Genomic DNA, 15,097 nt, shown 5'->3' on the forward strand with positions numbered 1-15,097 from the left:
AAGCATGTTCCACAAAACTGAACGCTTTCTGCTAATCAGCTTCATTCCTGCAGTACTAAAGTAAATCCCATGTCTGCAAATATATAAACTAGGGGTAACCAATGTGTCAAAGACAGTCTACTAGCCGACTGGTAAGGCGTCAGAGATACCCGAGTTATCTGTGTCGATCATTGTCATTGTTTCATGATACCCTCTGACGAGTCAGAGGGCAGGTCGACAGTGGTTCAAAAATAAAATCTAACCCTCAAAGCTAAAACGATTGGCCACCCCTGAAATAAAAAGACCCATATATACCCAACACAATAATTTAATTTAATCGTATGTTAGAGTGCGGTTTTATATCTCAGAAGATAAACTATGTATATAATATTTTTCATTTTTCAAGCGGACAAAATAAACTATAAGTTTTTAGAAGCAATTTTTGCCATAAAAAATTAACTCGATTATTTTGTTAAAGATCAGCAAATAACTACTAACTATGAATAATTATTTTTATTAGTAGTATAATTAATATATAAATATATTTGGTAATTTTTCCTCAATTACTGGTAGTACGTTACTTCGCTCGTGAGAAGTCACAAGGTTGCAACTTAGTATACATATTGCAGATAATCCCAGAAAAAATACGTTCATAAATGATTTGTCTCTATAGCATTTTAAAAATTATTTGTGTATGCAACTCAAACAAAAAACAAAGTTTGGAGTAAAAAAGACCTTTTACATTCTCTATTAGCAATTTCAGATTTCTACATATTCTAAGCCACATACGTATTTGGTTTCGATTTAATTTAATTTTGAGTTTAGTGTCCCTTTCAGCAGCGTGGTTATGGGAGATGTGTACCTACAGCTTAACATGGGATTCGAATATGAGCTTCTGCCGGGAATGAACTCTGGTCTCTCACGACAAAGTCGCATACGCTAACCCCTTAGCCACAAGGAGATACACATATGTATTTGGTATGAGTTTTTTTTTTCTGGATCAAAAAATTGGCAGTTTGTTGGTGATTGTTGCTGTTAAGATTCATTCCAATTCATGTACTATCATCACGCTAGAAAGTTCAAATTTACTTTTGAACACTTTATTCTTCACAATTTATGGAGTACATCATATTAAATATATACCATCATATTTATCACTATCATCGTAATTTGATCAAAATAAGTATGTATCAAATTAAATTGCATCTTCATGAGATGTATAAACAAGATGAGTATCCATGAAAAGTAAATAAGAGTTACAATATTTTCATGTAACTTAGTAACATGTAATATTTGCATGTAAACCTTCAGTCTTTCTTCTGCGAGACTCGTCAATAATCACATAGTATGATTAGAATATTTGTATTAACTGTTTCTACTACATAAAAAAGTAGTTTTAAATGAAGCATGATTCAAATTACAATATCCGACACATTAGTGTGTGTTTAAGATTGTAGTTTGTGGTACTATCATCCACCATCACCTTATTACTTCAAATGATTTCGTCCAACATCTACATGTTAAACAATATTCTGTTCTCATTTTGTGGAAATAGAAGTTTTATTTTAGTTTTTTTTTTGAATACTTCAGAACATGGCACAACATAATAGAAGTTATTTGAGAACGCTCTTAAAATGAAAGGCTTCCTTCAATAATATTACATCTAACCTTGTTGGACACTTTATTGGAGGTGAAGTATTCAAATTCACTTTACTTTGTACTTTTACCTCTTAAAAAGAAAGATTCAGTTTGATAAATATAATATAATAATACTAGATAGTTCAATAGTGAAAATTTTATCCCAAATGAACTAAATTTATATAACATATGACCTAATAAAGTTACCGTATGTTAATTTAAGATTTAATATATTATTGAAATTTTACTGGTGTACTCATTAACAGCATTTCAAAGGCGTTCGAAGCTTGCAATAATCACATTTGTAATGGAAATGACTAAATAACTCTGTGGCCTATGCAAGCCCGAAGTTCAATGCCACGTTCACAAATACTCTGTATTTACTTCTGTTTTTAGCCAACTGGATCCAATTTCTACTTTGTATTCCTATTTCTGCGAGATTCATCTTAATATTTCCCTCACATCTGCGCATAGCTCTTCCTAATGGTCGTTTTCCGATTGAACTTCCAGTTAAAACTTTGAAAGCGTTCCTACTTTCTTCTATTCTAGCCACATGACCTGCCCACCTGAGTCTCCTATACTTGATTACCCTAACAGTATTTGGCAAGCAGCATAAGCTATGCAGTTCCTCGTTGTGAAGTTTCCACCATTTCCCATTCCCTTTCCTCTTGGGTCCTAAAATATTGGTCTCTGGATTTTATTCTAAAATACTTTCAGTCTGCGTCCTTCCCTCAGAGCAAGCGACCATGTTTCACAACCATACAGCACAACAGGTATGATTATGATTTTATATATTGCAATATGTTATGATTTGCACTGGAAATTCATATGATCAATAAAAACTGAAGGAAATTCTAGAGTTAGATAACTCAATGACTACTGTTGTATATCAAAGATATCAAATCTGCACTAAGAGCAGATAAAATAAACGCTGAAAAATATCCAATCAGAATTCCTGGGTATATTATCCGAATTTAGTTCCTCTTGAGTACGAAGTACAACTTTAACTATTCACTTATGACATATACAACATTTATCCAATATAAATAACTGTTGTTCATATTACTTTGACGTTTCACCTTTAAAATGTGTTGTTTCAATCATACGCAGAGCCGGATTTAAGTTTGATGGGACCGTAAGTTATTGAAAGGCGTCCTTTATACGTCAAGCTTTAGGGGCCCTTTAACGTAAGCTTTCTTTTCAGCGACAAAATAACGCCGTTTTTAAGTTTGAATATGTGCTATATGTTAATTTATGGACCAAATGTATATCTAAATTGTAACAAGGGCCCATTACAAGCAGGTCTGGGAAACGGGGGTTCCATTATAAGAGGAGCTGGATAACAGGGGCCTCATTACAAGTGGGGTTGAGAAATAGAGCCTTATTACTTGTTTCATCAAAGCGTAGTACATTACAATACAAAAGACCATTTTTGTATGTGCGTTTTATCTTGTTTGCTGTTTTTCGTTATTACATTACAATCAGTTTTCTTCTTTAAAATTTGGCCCTCTTCCTACCGAGTGGGGCCCTAAGCTATACCTTGTTTAGCTTATACGTAAATCTGGCACTGGTCATACATGTGTGAGAGAAAACATAACTCTCAATATAAACCACTATAATATGCAAAAATAATAATTTTAAGTGATAATTTAAAACAATATTAACAAAATGAATATAATATTACATTTTACATTATGTTCTGTGAGTACTTTAAGCAACTTGTAAATTAAATTTATGAGTTTTAGTGAGTTTTAAATGTTCTCAACTTATATTAAAGTTTTAAAAAAATACACTCAATACGAGGGGTAACCAGAAAGTAAGGTCACAAAGTATACAGTGAAATGTGTATATATTATTTCATACAACCAATACAATTAGCAGATACATAAAGTATATTATTTTTTGAGATAGTCTTCGTACCGACTGAGGGACTTGTCGCATCGTGGGTTGAGTGTGAAGACTCCTTTCTGATAAAAATTCTGTCCTTGCGTATTCAGCCACGTTGTTCACAAAATGTTTCAGCTTCTCTTCTAAAGCGAAGCAACGCCCTCCTGGGTCCTCGTTCAAGTGCGGGAACAGGTGAAGGTCGCTTGGAAAAGCCCGGGCTGTAGAGAGGGTGATCGATAATATTCCAGCGAAACTGCATCAACAGTGTAGTGGTTGGCCATTGCGATTCTCGTCGGTGACATTTTCTCTACCAGCCGCAAACTTTGATACCATCCTGCGATATGTTGACTAGACATTACAGTCTCTCCGTAAACCTCTACCGGCTGCCGGTTAACTTCAGCCGCAGTTGCATGTTTCGCCCACAGAAATCGAATAACTGAACGCACTTCTTCGCGAGACCAGTTTTCCAAACGAGTAGCCATTTGTGTCTACATACAACTAGCGACGTTGGTAGCAAGTGACTGAAACTCTGCGTTACACAAACTCCATGTATTAAAATTACCGCACACTTCTCATTCCTCTATAACATAAAAAACTCCATAAATATAGGCCTTGCAACCTCAGTTTCTGTTCCTCCCTAGTAATTGATAGGTTATGACACATCACATTTCTGGCAAAACGACAGCTGGAACAACGTTCTCCCAATAATCTTCAACTTCGGCTAACCCTACTTCACTATTGCATTAGATTTATCGAGATTTTACAGTATGTTGATCGCATGAAAGCAACGTGTTTCAACTAAGATATAGGTTGGCACACTTTCTTTAAGGATCCCATTGAACAGAAATTAGAATGGATTTATATTTCAAACATTAGAGGTAATAACCAAGTATTCTGTTAGTAGGAACGATTAAACTAATTTTAGTATTACTGAATCATTTTCTAAAGTATTACCAATTTACCAATGCAAGTTTTCAACTTATCACATATTATTTCGCATATAATTCGTGCTCTTTTCTTGAAATTTGAATATGTTAAATTGTAATTTTCTTTCAAATATTTTACAACTAACTGTTTAAATATTTTACGTTTTAGTAGTTTAAATATTTTTATTATACATAGTATACATTAAGCACATGAATACAGTAAGATTTTTGTCATGAACATCTTACTATGCAGAAATTAATTCATTTGAACTTTATTTTTTGTCTTGCCACTCAACAAATAAATTGTTGGAGGTTTAGTTTTTGTCCTTGTGTCTTTTGTGTTTATCATACGTTATAACAGATGCATGTCACGTCATAGATCGCCTCAGATAGAGGGATATTTTCAAAACAGTTTTCTTTAATCATTAAATTAATAATACTTCACACACATATCACTCTATTCACAGAATAGAAGTTACTCACAATTAAACGGTTCATGCAGAACATGATCGACATATTCAGGGATTGGTTTCGAAGGAACGAGGATCGGCTTGAATCCGTATTCCACAGAGGGATGTTTGTGTTTCGTTCCAAGTTTTGGTGGAAACAGAGAATACTTGTGCGGTTGCCTAAAAGAATATTTTGTCGGTGGTCCATATATAGGTTTAAGTGGAGGACCATAAACTGGTTTAGGTGATGCACTGAATAATGGTTTCGTTGTAGTCTTAAAAAATGCTTCCTTTGTTAGTTCAATTTCTTCTATTTTTGGAGATTCTGGTTTCTCAATATATACAGGATGATATTCTTTAACTGGATATGCCACATACTGGGTGTATGGAACCGGGTGAGGAACAGCTATTGGTTGTGGTACAGCTACAGGTTGGGGTACGGGAACTGGATGTGGAACGGCTACTGGTTGAGCCACAGCATAGGGTTGTGGTACTGCTACTGGTTGAGGCACAGCAACTGGATGAGGAACTGGTACAGGATGGGGCACGGGAACTTGTTCACGTATTGTTACAGCATAAGGCACGGCATATGGTTGTGGTACGGCATAAGGCTGTGGAACCGCTACAGGTTTCTCTACTTCAACAACTTTCGTGACTTCTACCGGCTGAGGAACAGCGACTGGTTGTTGAACAACCTTTGTAACTTCTACTGGAACAGGTTGCGGCACAGGTACAGGCTTTTCAACTTCTACAACTTTGGTAACTTCAACTGGAACCGGCGTAGGCACTGGTATGTGTTTTGGTACCTCAACAGGGACTGGGTGCGGAACTGCAACAGGAACTGGCCTTTCTGCTACTATAACTTGTTTCTGTGGTTCAGCAACAACTACAGGTCGCGGTGTTGTTTGTACAACTACTGTTTGCTGTAATGGTTGAGGAGTTGAATGGGGTATATAAACAGGTCGTATAGGTTGTGGAGTAGACTGAAAGACAACTGTAGGTTGTGGAGTAGGATGCGTAGACACTGCTGGTAGTGATGAAGGATGAACAGATACTGCCTGTACTGATGGAGGATGAACAGATACTGCCTGAACTGATGGAGGGTGAACAGACAATGCTGGCTGCACAGGCTTAGGAGTTACTAAAACGGCGGGGTTTTGTACAGGTGCTGCGGCAACTATTGGATTTGGTGTAATGAGAGCTGGCTGATGTGATACTGGTAATAAGGATTGGCTGCTTACGGACTGTCCAGTAACTATTATTGGTTTCGGAGTAGTCAAAAATGTAGGTCCTACCGAAGTGGCTGTTGCTTTTGGAGAAGAAAAGACAACTTGACTACCACTTGTTACTACAGGTACAGGGGTGACAGAAACTGGAGTAACAGAAGAAATTGGAGGTTGTTGGGAAAGAAGCAAAGATTTTGGACTAGATGTTGAGGAAAGATACAATGGTCTCACCGTGGAGGAGACAACAATTGGTCTTAGTGTTGAAGAGACAACGATTGGCTTTAAAGTAGAAGAAACAACAGTGGGTTGTGGAGTTGAAGAAACGAACACTGGCTTTGAAGTAGAAGAAACAACAGTGGGTCGTGGAGTTGAAGAAATGAACACTGGCTTTGGATGTAAAGGTGTTACACTGACAATAGGGCTTGGTGTTGTGCTCACAATAGGTTGAACAGCTGTGGATTTAGGTAATTCTGCCACTACAATTGGCCTGAGTGTAGGTCTTGGGGTAACGGGCACAATAACCTGCTTCTCTACCTCTACTACGTTGCTTCCTATAGTCTCCACCAAAGGTGTTGAAGAGACAGTACTCGCAGTCCCACCGGTAACTATTGTTGGTGCAGCAGTTGCTACTGAAACTGCTGGCTGTGCTGACTTAAGAGCGTCAACGGCCTCTTTCCCAAACGCAATTTGAGTGCTTGAACCCTTCCCCTGGTAGGAAATTAGAGGATGGAAACCCCAATCATCTGCGTAGTAGGCAACGCTTTGCTTCGTACCATCAGGAAGATCAACATAATATTTGCCTTGGGTGTAAATGCCTTCTCTCACTTCAGCATGTCCATGGCTTCCGTCATAGTCCTGAACATCATACCCATAATGATATTTTGGAGGCGGCTGAAAAATCAAGAAAAGGAAGTACGATTAATTTAAAATGTTGCTAGACAAAGAAAATGATACTTCAAAAGGAAATTTAAGTATAGGTACTAACGTCAGCAACAAGCTGACGCTGGTTTAAAAGTTTCGTTACTTTGCAACATTTATATATATATAAAATTTCTTTCCTATAGAACACCTTTTAAGAATACCTCCTTCACTTTTATATTGTTTCTACTCCTAGGGAAATTTTTACAACCAAGATAGAATTTTTCATATAAATGATAGCTTTAGACCTCTCCTAACCGATGATTACTTCTTTTCGTGTCTTATAATGTCCTATATTTCATATTTGGAATGAGTGTTTCCTTGATTCCTGAGTTCGGCTTATCATTCTCTTTCATGACTGTATAACTTAGTATTGCTCGAGTACGCAACTGAAGATGCAGAATAACAGCAGTGAGATATACAGCTTACTATTTCTCACTAAACATCTTTAAGGTGCGTACAATATTATTTATTGTAAAAATATATTACCTTTCATATATTTTATTATTTCTAAGTAAAACTATAACATAATTAGAATAAATATAGTCTTCTTACAGTCTTAGCATATGGCAAATAAGCAAAACATTTGACTATAGACAATATTTTGTTGATCTACGGTATAAATACGCATTTCCATAAAATGTTTCATGGAGTATTTATTAATTAAAATTAAAATTTACTCGCTACACTAACAGTACAATGATAGTATTCACTAAGGTGGATCCAACAACTACTGATACCTTAGTCAATGCACACAGCTCTAATGTTCTTGTGATGTTCATACGTAATACAAGACATATGTAGTATTTATGTTTAGTATTTATGTTAACATTGCTATATAATATGGGGTCTTCTACCAACTGAAACGTGGTTCCGGGAATATGCGTCTGAATTTATTTCCCTGATGAATAACCAGTTCTAATCCTGACTTAACTTCATGAGTTATGTTCTGTAGTTCAAATTGGAGGACAAAATATGTTATAGCAACACCTTTTGATGAAACGAGTTTTGAAACAAGGAATCACACTACTAATGAACGTGGCTACAACCCTTATGAGTCTGTGTAGTTGCGTAGGAGACAATTGAAAGTATGCCGACAAGGATTGCTTCCCAACTGTAAACTGAGTTTATAAAATCTTAAAAATGAGTTGCGTAGTAGATTCGTAGAATGTTTTACACTTTTGGAAGTTGTGTGTGCTAATGACTATAAATAAGGAAGTTGAGGGAGAATAAAGATATGAGGATCATGAATCCATACAATAAAAAACATTTAAGATTCATTACAATATCTATACGTTAGTAATCAGTGAGAAATTTTTGGCAATATAGTATATGCTGCACAGGCTATTACAGGCTTAAAATAATTCTTAAGTATTATTACTGCAAGATACAATAAGTTGTAAACTTCTATTACAGTATATGTAATCTCTCTAGTTAGAAATTCAATACTGTCAGCTTGTTATAAATTAATTTTTATTGAAATAGCACTACGTCAAGTTATTACATGTTCATTATGCTTGTAAAGTCTACGTAATATCTATATTGTAAAAATATATCTTGCAAATATAATTCCTTCATTAAAAATCACTTCTGATTTTTTTCTTATAAAAACGAATTATTACAGAATTTTTCATTATATATATATATATATAAAAGTTTTTTTATAGCCCTTTACTATAAACTTCGCTCAAAGTTATTAGATTCCAAAAGTCGTTTCACTTTAATTTATTTTTTAGAGAAATGATTTTTTTTCGGGAATACACTAGTTTGTAGATTGTTCCCTCATGATTATATTATTAGCATAGGCTCCTTCTACGCGGGAGACCCAAGTTCGATTCCGGAAGAAGTTTATGTGATTCGAATTCCACGTTTAGGTGTGGCTCAAACAACCTCGATACAGAAAAGGGCGTTAATCTCAAAGTCAAAGAACCATCGCGCCAATTGTAAAGTATTTATTGAAGTATATTCATAGGGCGTGAATCGGGTATAAAGGCGAAGTCGGTAATGTTAAGGAAACTGGCAATGTTAAGGAAGTTGGCAACACAGCGATTGCTTGCATTTTGTAAATAGTATCACTGATTAAAGCCAACAGATAATTAACATATTTAGTTCAGTTGAGTTGTCTCTGGATTCAAGTGAACACAGTAGACAGCAGGTTCTTTCTTTGTGGGTAGATGAGTGGACACGTGCCACTGTCAACAGTTCGGCTAACTAAGTCATTACTCTAAGCGGTAACTATCATTTTTGTTCGAGACTAGAACAAATTGGGTATCACAGAGCAATTCAGGAAAGATTTCGACATAATTAATTGTGGTGGTGATTGTCGTTGATAGGTTGTGTCTAAGAAGCAGTTCCAAAACGAAGTATGATGTGTCGGGCGAAGCGGTTAATCCAAGGTGGGGAGAAATGGGTATAGTCAGTGATGACATAAGGCGGTGTCTTGGAGACAAAAGTCTCCTAGGCTTATCTTCAATCGTGCTTACGTAAGTTACTAGTATTTTCGCGATACAGTACTATTTTCACCCTCTCCACCTCACACCCCTGTATTGAAAGTATTCTTACGGAGGAAATCTGAACCCATTACGCATATAGATACGTGACTTACATGAACTAACATTAAAGCATACCAAAGTAAGAACATATCAAGTGCCCGGCACAATTAATATTGTGTTGGTGTTTCGTGGAAAGTGTTAAGAGTGGGCAATTGATACTTTATAGCTGTCATTGAAAGTTCTCACTACAAATACAAACTTGAAGAGAGAAGGATATAACAGCAAAGAGGGTGGTTATCGTATTTCAACCTATGACAATACATGCACTACGCCATTTATGAAACCACATACAGAATTTAACTTTTCTCTACTTCTTTTTTAGAAAGGAACATGAACTACTTTTCATTACAATGCAACTTTTACAAGTGGACTGTATACTTTACGCATGAAAATGCGTTATCAGACTTTACAGTACGTCTAGAATACAGTAAGTACAGTAAGGGACACTTCTGGATGGTACACCTATATAGAAATTTACGGCAAACGTGTACCATCCAGAAGTGTTCTTTACTGTACATGTCTAGTATCAATAGAATCTGTTATTTTCATGTTATAATAGTATACTCACTTCGCTCCAGGCCTACGCGCTTTGCGCTCTTTGTTGGGGCGAAGTGTGTAATTCGCGTATCTCATTTCAATCATGTACTACATGTTAATTCTGTATGTATTGCCACAATTTAAGTTGTGACAATTAATAACATAATGAATATTATGTCTGTATAAATAACGTTCCCAATAAACACTACCTGCCCTTATAAATCAATTATACTCGATTTGCCTCCAATATTCTATTCTTTATGAAATATGAGGAAAATCATTAGGACCGTTTTGGGAAAATCATCTGGAAAAAATCATCGTCAATAAATCCTTCGGGTATTTGGTGAGAAGAGTGGTTGCTTGATTGATAATTAAATGGGATCTGAAACAAACCACTACGTCCGTTTCGAAGAAACTCGTCTGAAAATATTCTCCTCATCAAGTCAACTATCTTTTCTGGATTGATAGAGAAGAATGACTTATGGCATAACGTAGGTTTGTTAAGGAAATATTTATTTAAGAAATATAAAGAAAATCGCTGAATCCGTCTTCGAGAAGAAAACTAGCACCAAATGGCTTGTTATACTGTAGAGCTGTTGATACAATATTCACATATGACAGGAATAAAACTGTTAGAAATGAGTTTTGTTTCACAGTGTAAAACTACACTAGACTTCTAAACTATAGCAATTCAATCTCAAACTTGAAGTAATATATCTATAACTACTGGTTGCATAAAAGTAATACGATCAAAGGTTAAACCTATTTCTCGGACGCTGAATCCATATCAGAAAGCCATTACTTGCTGTCTCATTGCTTTTATTCTATGGCGATAAAGATTGAAACCGAAAATTGTTAATTTGAACCACTTCAAGCTTGAATAGGTGATTAATGAAGGCTATAGGACAGCGTTTCCGAACCTCTATCAATTTGCGGCACACTACGGGTGATACTTGGATTCTCGCGGCACACTTATAGATATTATTATTTGTAAATATAAAACGGTTGTATTTTTTGTGATTATTGATCTTCTTCTCACAAAGAAGAAAGCTCTATCACTGTTTTCCCCCGTGGCAAATCATTATGCTTAGTTTTCATTCTAATTTTAAAATAGAAAACAATTGCAATGAAATATTGGATTCAGGTTTTTAAAAATACGCTTTCTTTTTAAAAACTGTATCCAACCTTTTACTAAGAAGAAAACATCACTAAATAACGAACAAACAAACAAATATCTTTTACTTTTAAAACACAAATGTAGGTAATTTGTCGAAAGGATTGAATGAAATTTAAAATTTTAAAGTTACTAAATAGTCTGCAGCAATAAAGAAGCAATAATGGTCATTTTCAACATTAGAAATGTACAGAATAGTAACCCGATATGAAACTTAAAATTGTAGATTCATAGTAGAGTTTCATTATGGTCGTTAGAGGTTTCAGAGGTCGTTATGGAAGAAATTATTCAAACAAGTATAGAGTGGAAAATTGATATCTTATGTCTACAGGAACCCTATTTTAAAAATGACGAGTTTGAAACTCCAAATTTTAATTATAGAATAATAAGAGAAGATAGACAAGCACTTGCCTCAATAATAGTTTTAAACAATGAGCTACAGATTTTAAATATTGTACATTTTTCAAATAAATGGACAAATTGTATACAAATAAAATATGGTTTAATAGATTTTTTATTGATAAACTCTTACTTTCAGTATTCACATCCCCTAGAACCATATATAGAAAACATAATGTCAATTTGTAATACATACTCAGAAAAAAGACTGTTAATATGTGCAGATGCAAACGCTAAATCAACTTCTTGGAATTCCAACGTGTTGGATGAAAGAGGAGAAAAGTTGGAAAACACGATAAACGAACTAAATTTAATTATAATAAATCAGCCTAATAATCCACCGACATACAGAAACAGGAATGGAAACGAGACGAACATTGATGTAACACTTGCGTCTACAAACTTTATAGAGGCCATCGTTAACTGGAAGGTATTAGACAGTGAAACAACGAGTGACCACCAAATAATAAGATTTGATATAACTAAACCGGACAACAGCATTAGAAGACTTGATGGGCATGGTATACCTTATAAGATAAAATGGATCGATTGGGAAAAGTTAAATAAAGAAATTCGTTTGCCAGACTTAAACTGTGTTAATGAAAATGAACTAAATGACAAAATAAAAGAAATAGGTAATTCAACGTTGGAAGCAGTTAAAAAATCAATAAAGAAAAGGAGTAAAAACAGGTCAAATGGTACAACCTATTTTTGGAATTTAGGTCTACAAGTGTTAAAAAGGAAATTAAGAGCGAAGAGACGACAGTACCAAAGGGCACAAGATCCATATTTAAAGGATATAAGATTAAATCAATATCTTGAAATTAAAAATGAATATAAAGAAAAACTTAAAATAGACAAAAATAAGGCATGGTCAAATTTTGCCAGGGAAAAACTAAGCATGGACCCATGGGGCATGCCTTATAAAATAATAACAGATAAAGTACAACCGTCCTTGGTGCTGTCTACTATGAAAAAACACGACGAAACATACACAAACGATATGAAAGAAACAATGGAATACATAATAGATACGTTACTCCCCAATGACGACCCATCAACAGACAATGACGAAAACAAGGAGGACAGGGAAAACTATATCAACTATAATCCAGGTGAACTCTTAAATCTAGAAGAAATAAAAACTAATAATGAGGAGATAGAGGAAATTATAAAGGATTTAAAAAGTAACAAAGCGCCAGGACCAGATGGCTTGAAATCCGAAATTTATAAAAATTGCAGACAAAGTTGGGTACCATACTTGGTCAGGTTATATAACAAATGTATTGAATTAGGTTCATTCCCAAAAAACTGGAAGAAAGCCAAATTAATCATATTGCAGAAACAAAAAGCTGGTACGATTACCTCTCCCAAGTCATATAGACCAATATGCCTCTTGGACATTTTAGGCAAAATACTAGAAAAAATAATAGCTAAACGAATAAATGCTAAGCGAGGAGACTTAAGCAAGTGTAAACTACAGTTCGGCTTTAGAAAAAATAAGGGAACGACAGACGCAATAAATAGACTTTTGGATCTAATAGAAAGAGCTAAAGGTATAGGAGGAAAGTACACTCTCGTAATTTTTGTCGATATTGCTGGCGCTTTTGATAACTTATGGTGGCCGGCCATGTTTAAAGAATTGCAGAACCTACAGATTGACGCAGGTATTCTACGGTTAGTCAAAAGTTACTGCACAGACAGAGAAGTAACTTATTCAGCTTCTAATATGGAAATAAGAAAAAACATAACAAAGGGATGTCCACAAGGATCTATATTGGGACCTCTGCTCTGGGACATCATGTTGCAACCAGGATTAAAAAGCATAAATAACTTAGAAGAAATAACTGGCTTAGTGGCTTACGCAGACGACATAGCGTTAATCATAAATGGAAAAAGCCGAACGGAACTAGAAGCAAGGTCAAACCTAGTTATGGAAAAATTATTGAATTGGTGTAAACTTACAAAATTAAATATATCTCCTGACAAAACAAAATGCATGTTAGTTAATGGGAAATTGGAAAGAAATCCTATTATAAAAATTGGTATTAAGTCCATTTCCAGAGTAGAAACTTTTAAATATCTTGGCATATGGTTGGACCAGTTGCTGAACTTTGCAGTCCATATAAATAAACAAAAAGAGAAGATAATCGGAATTGCAAATAATTTTTTTTATATAATGGCAAGAGACTTTAGACTGTCGGCAAGGCATTGTCTAACATATTACAAGGCAATATTTGTAACAATCGCTGCTTATGGCTCAAGTTCTTGGAGCCACAGACTATTAGAAAATGTTACAATAAGAACAAAGGTAGATAGTATTCAAAGAAGTATTTTAATAAGAATGACCGGGGCAATGGGTACTACACCTGTGGAAGCCCTACAAGTTCTTTTAGGCATAGAACCCTTATATCTATCAATACTGAGACAAGCAGGTCGATATTGGCTGCAAAAGGGCAACCTAGTAAAAGTGGAAAGAATATTTAAACACAGAATTCTCACGAGGGAGGAAATGGACAATTATATAAGGAGGAAATGGCGGGAAACTTGGACAAATAGCACCAAAGCCCGAAGATTATTTAATATTTTTCCTAACATTGACGAAAGACTAGAAATGGGAGATCTTCATTTTAATAAACACATGACACAATTTTTAACCGGACATGGACCATTCAAAACTACATTTTATAAATTAGGACTTTTAGATAATGACGTATGTGATTGTGGAAATATCCAAACACCCGATCACATAACCTTTTACTGTGAGAACATTACTTTGTTCGAAGATGACCACAATATAAGAGCACATCTAAGAAACGATTTTGAACTAAATGGAATACAGGAAATAATAAGAGACAAAGAAAAAAGACTAAAGCTTAGCAGTCTGTGTAGCAAAATATTAGAAATAAACAGAGTGCAAATAAGCCTTGACTTGGCAAGAAGAAGAAGAAGATAAAATTTCTGCATGTCTAGGGAAGATCATAAATATAGCCAAAACAATCTTAGTCTAATAACCAAGTCCTTGGTGTTTTGTGTGTGTGCGTGTGTTTTTGTGTCTTTATCAGTGTAGTGTAGTAAGGGAAATGTAATGGTGTAGTTGTAGTATTTCAGTGTTTTATGGTGATCTAAAGTAGAAATATGAAGTGCGGAGGACCGTGTAAAAAAAGTAGATAAAAACTGAAATGCGGAGGACCGCCAAAATTAGGAAGTCTATAGGTACAGTAATACAGGTGAAAACCAAGTGTTATTAATAACTATAATAGAATAAGGTTTAAGGTGAAAAACCTAATAGTCATACAGGTAATGAACTAAAAAAAAAGAATAAATGAAATGAAACGAAAATAGAAAAGTTGAATTCAATTCATAGATAATTCATACAGGTGAGATCACCTATGTTAGTCATGTTGTAATT

The 15,097-nt window shown here is 34.9% G+C and overlaps 1 protein-coding gene across 1 annotated transcript in view; it reads right to left on the minus strand.

Moving 5' to 3' along the window:
* Positions 1-987: 987 nt before the first annotated feature.
* Positions 988-15,097, minus strand: part of LOC145660628 (uncharacterized) — a 98,276-nt gene continuing 84,166 nt past the window's right edge. Inside the window, exon 3 of the mRNA XM_081725910.1 lies at positions 988-6,996. Coding sequence (XP_081582036.1) covers positions 4,906-6,996 — 2,091 coding nt within the window. The 3' untranslated portion in view covers positions 988-4,905. The remainder of the gene's footprint in view (positions 6,997-15,097) is intronic.

Source organism: Thermobia domestica, chromosome 9 (assembly GCF_964235325.1).
Source record: "Thermobia domestica chromosome 9, izTheDome1.hap1.1, whole genome shotgun sequence".
Classification (NCBI taxonomy): Eukaryota; Metazoa; Arthropoda; class Insecta; order Zygentoma; family Lepismatidae; genus Thermobia; species Thermobia domestica.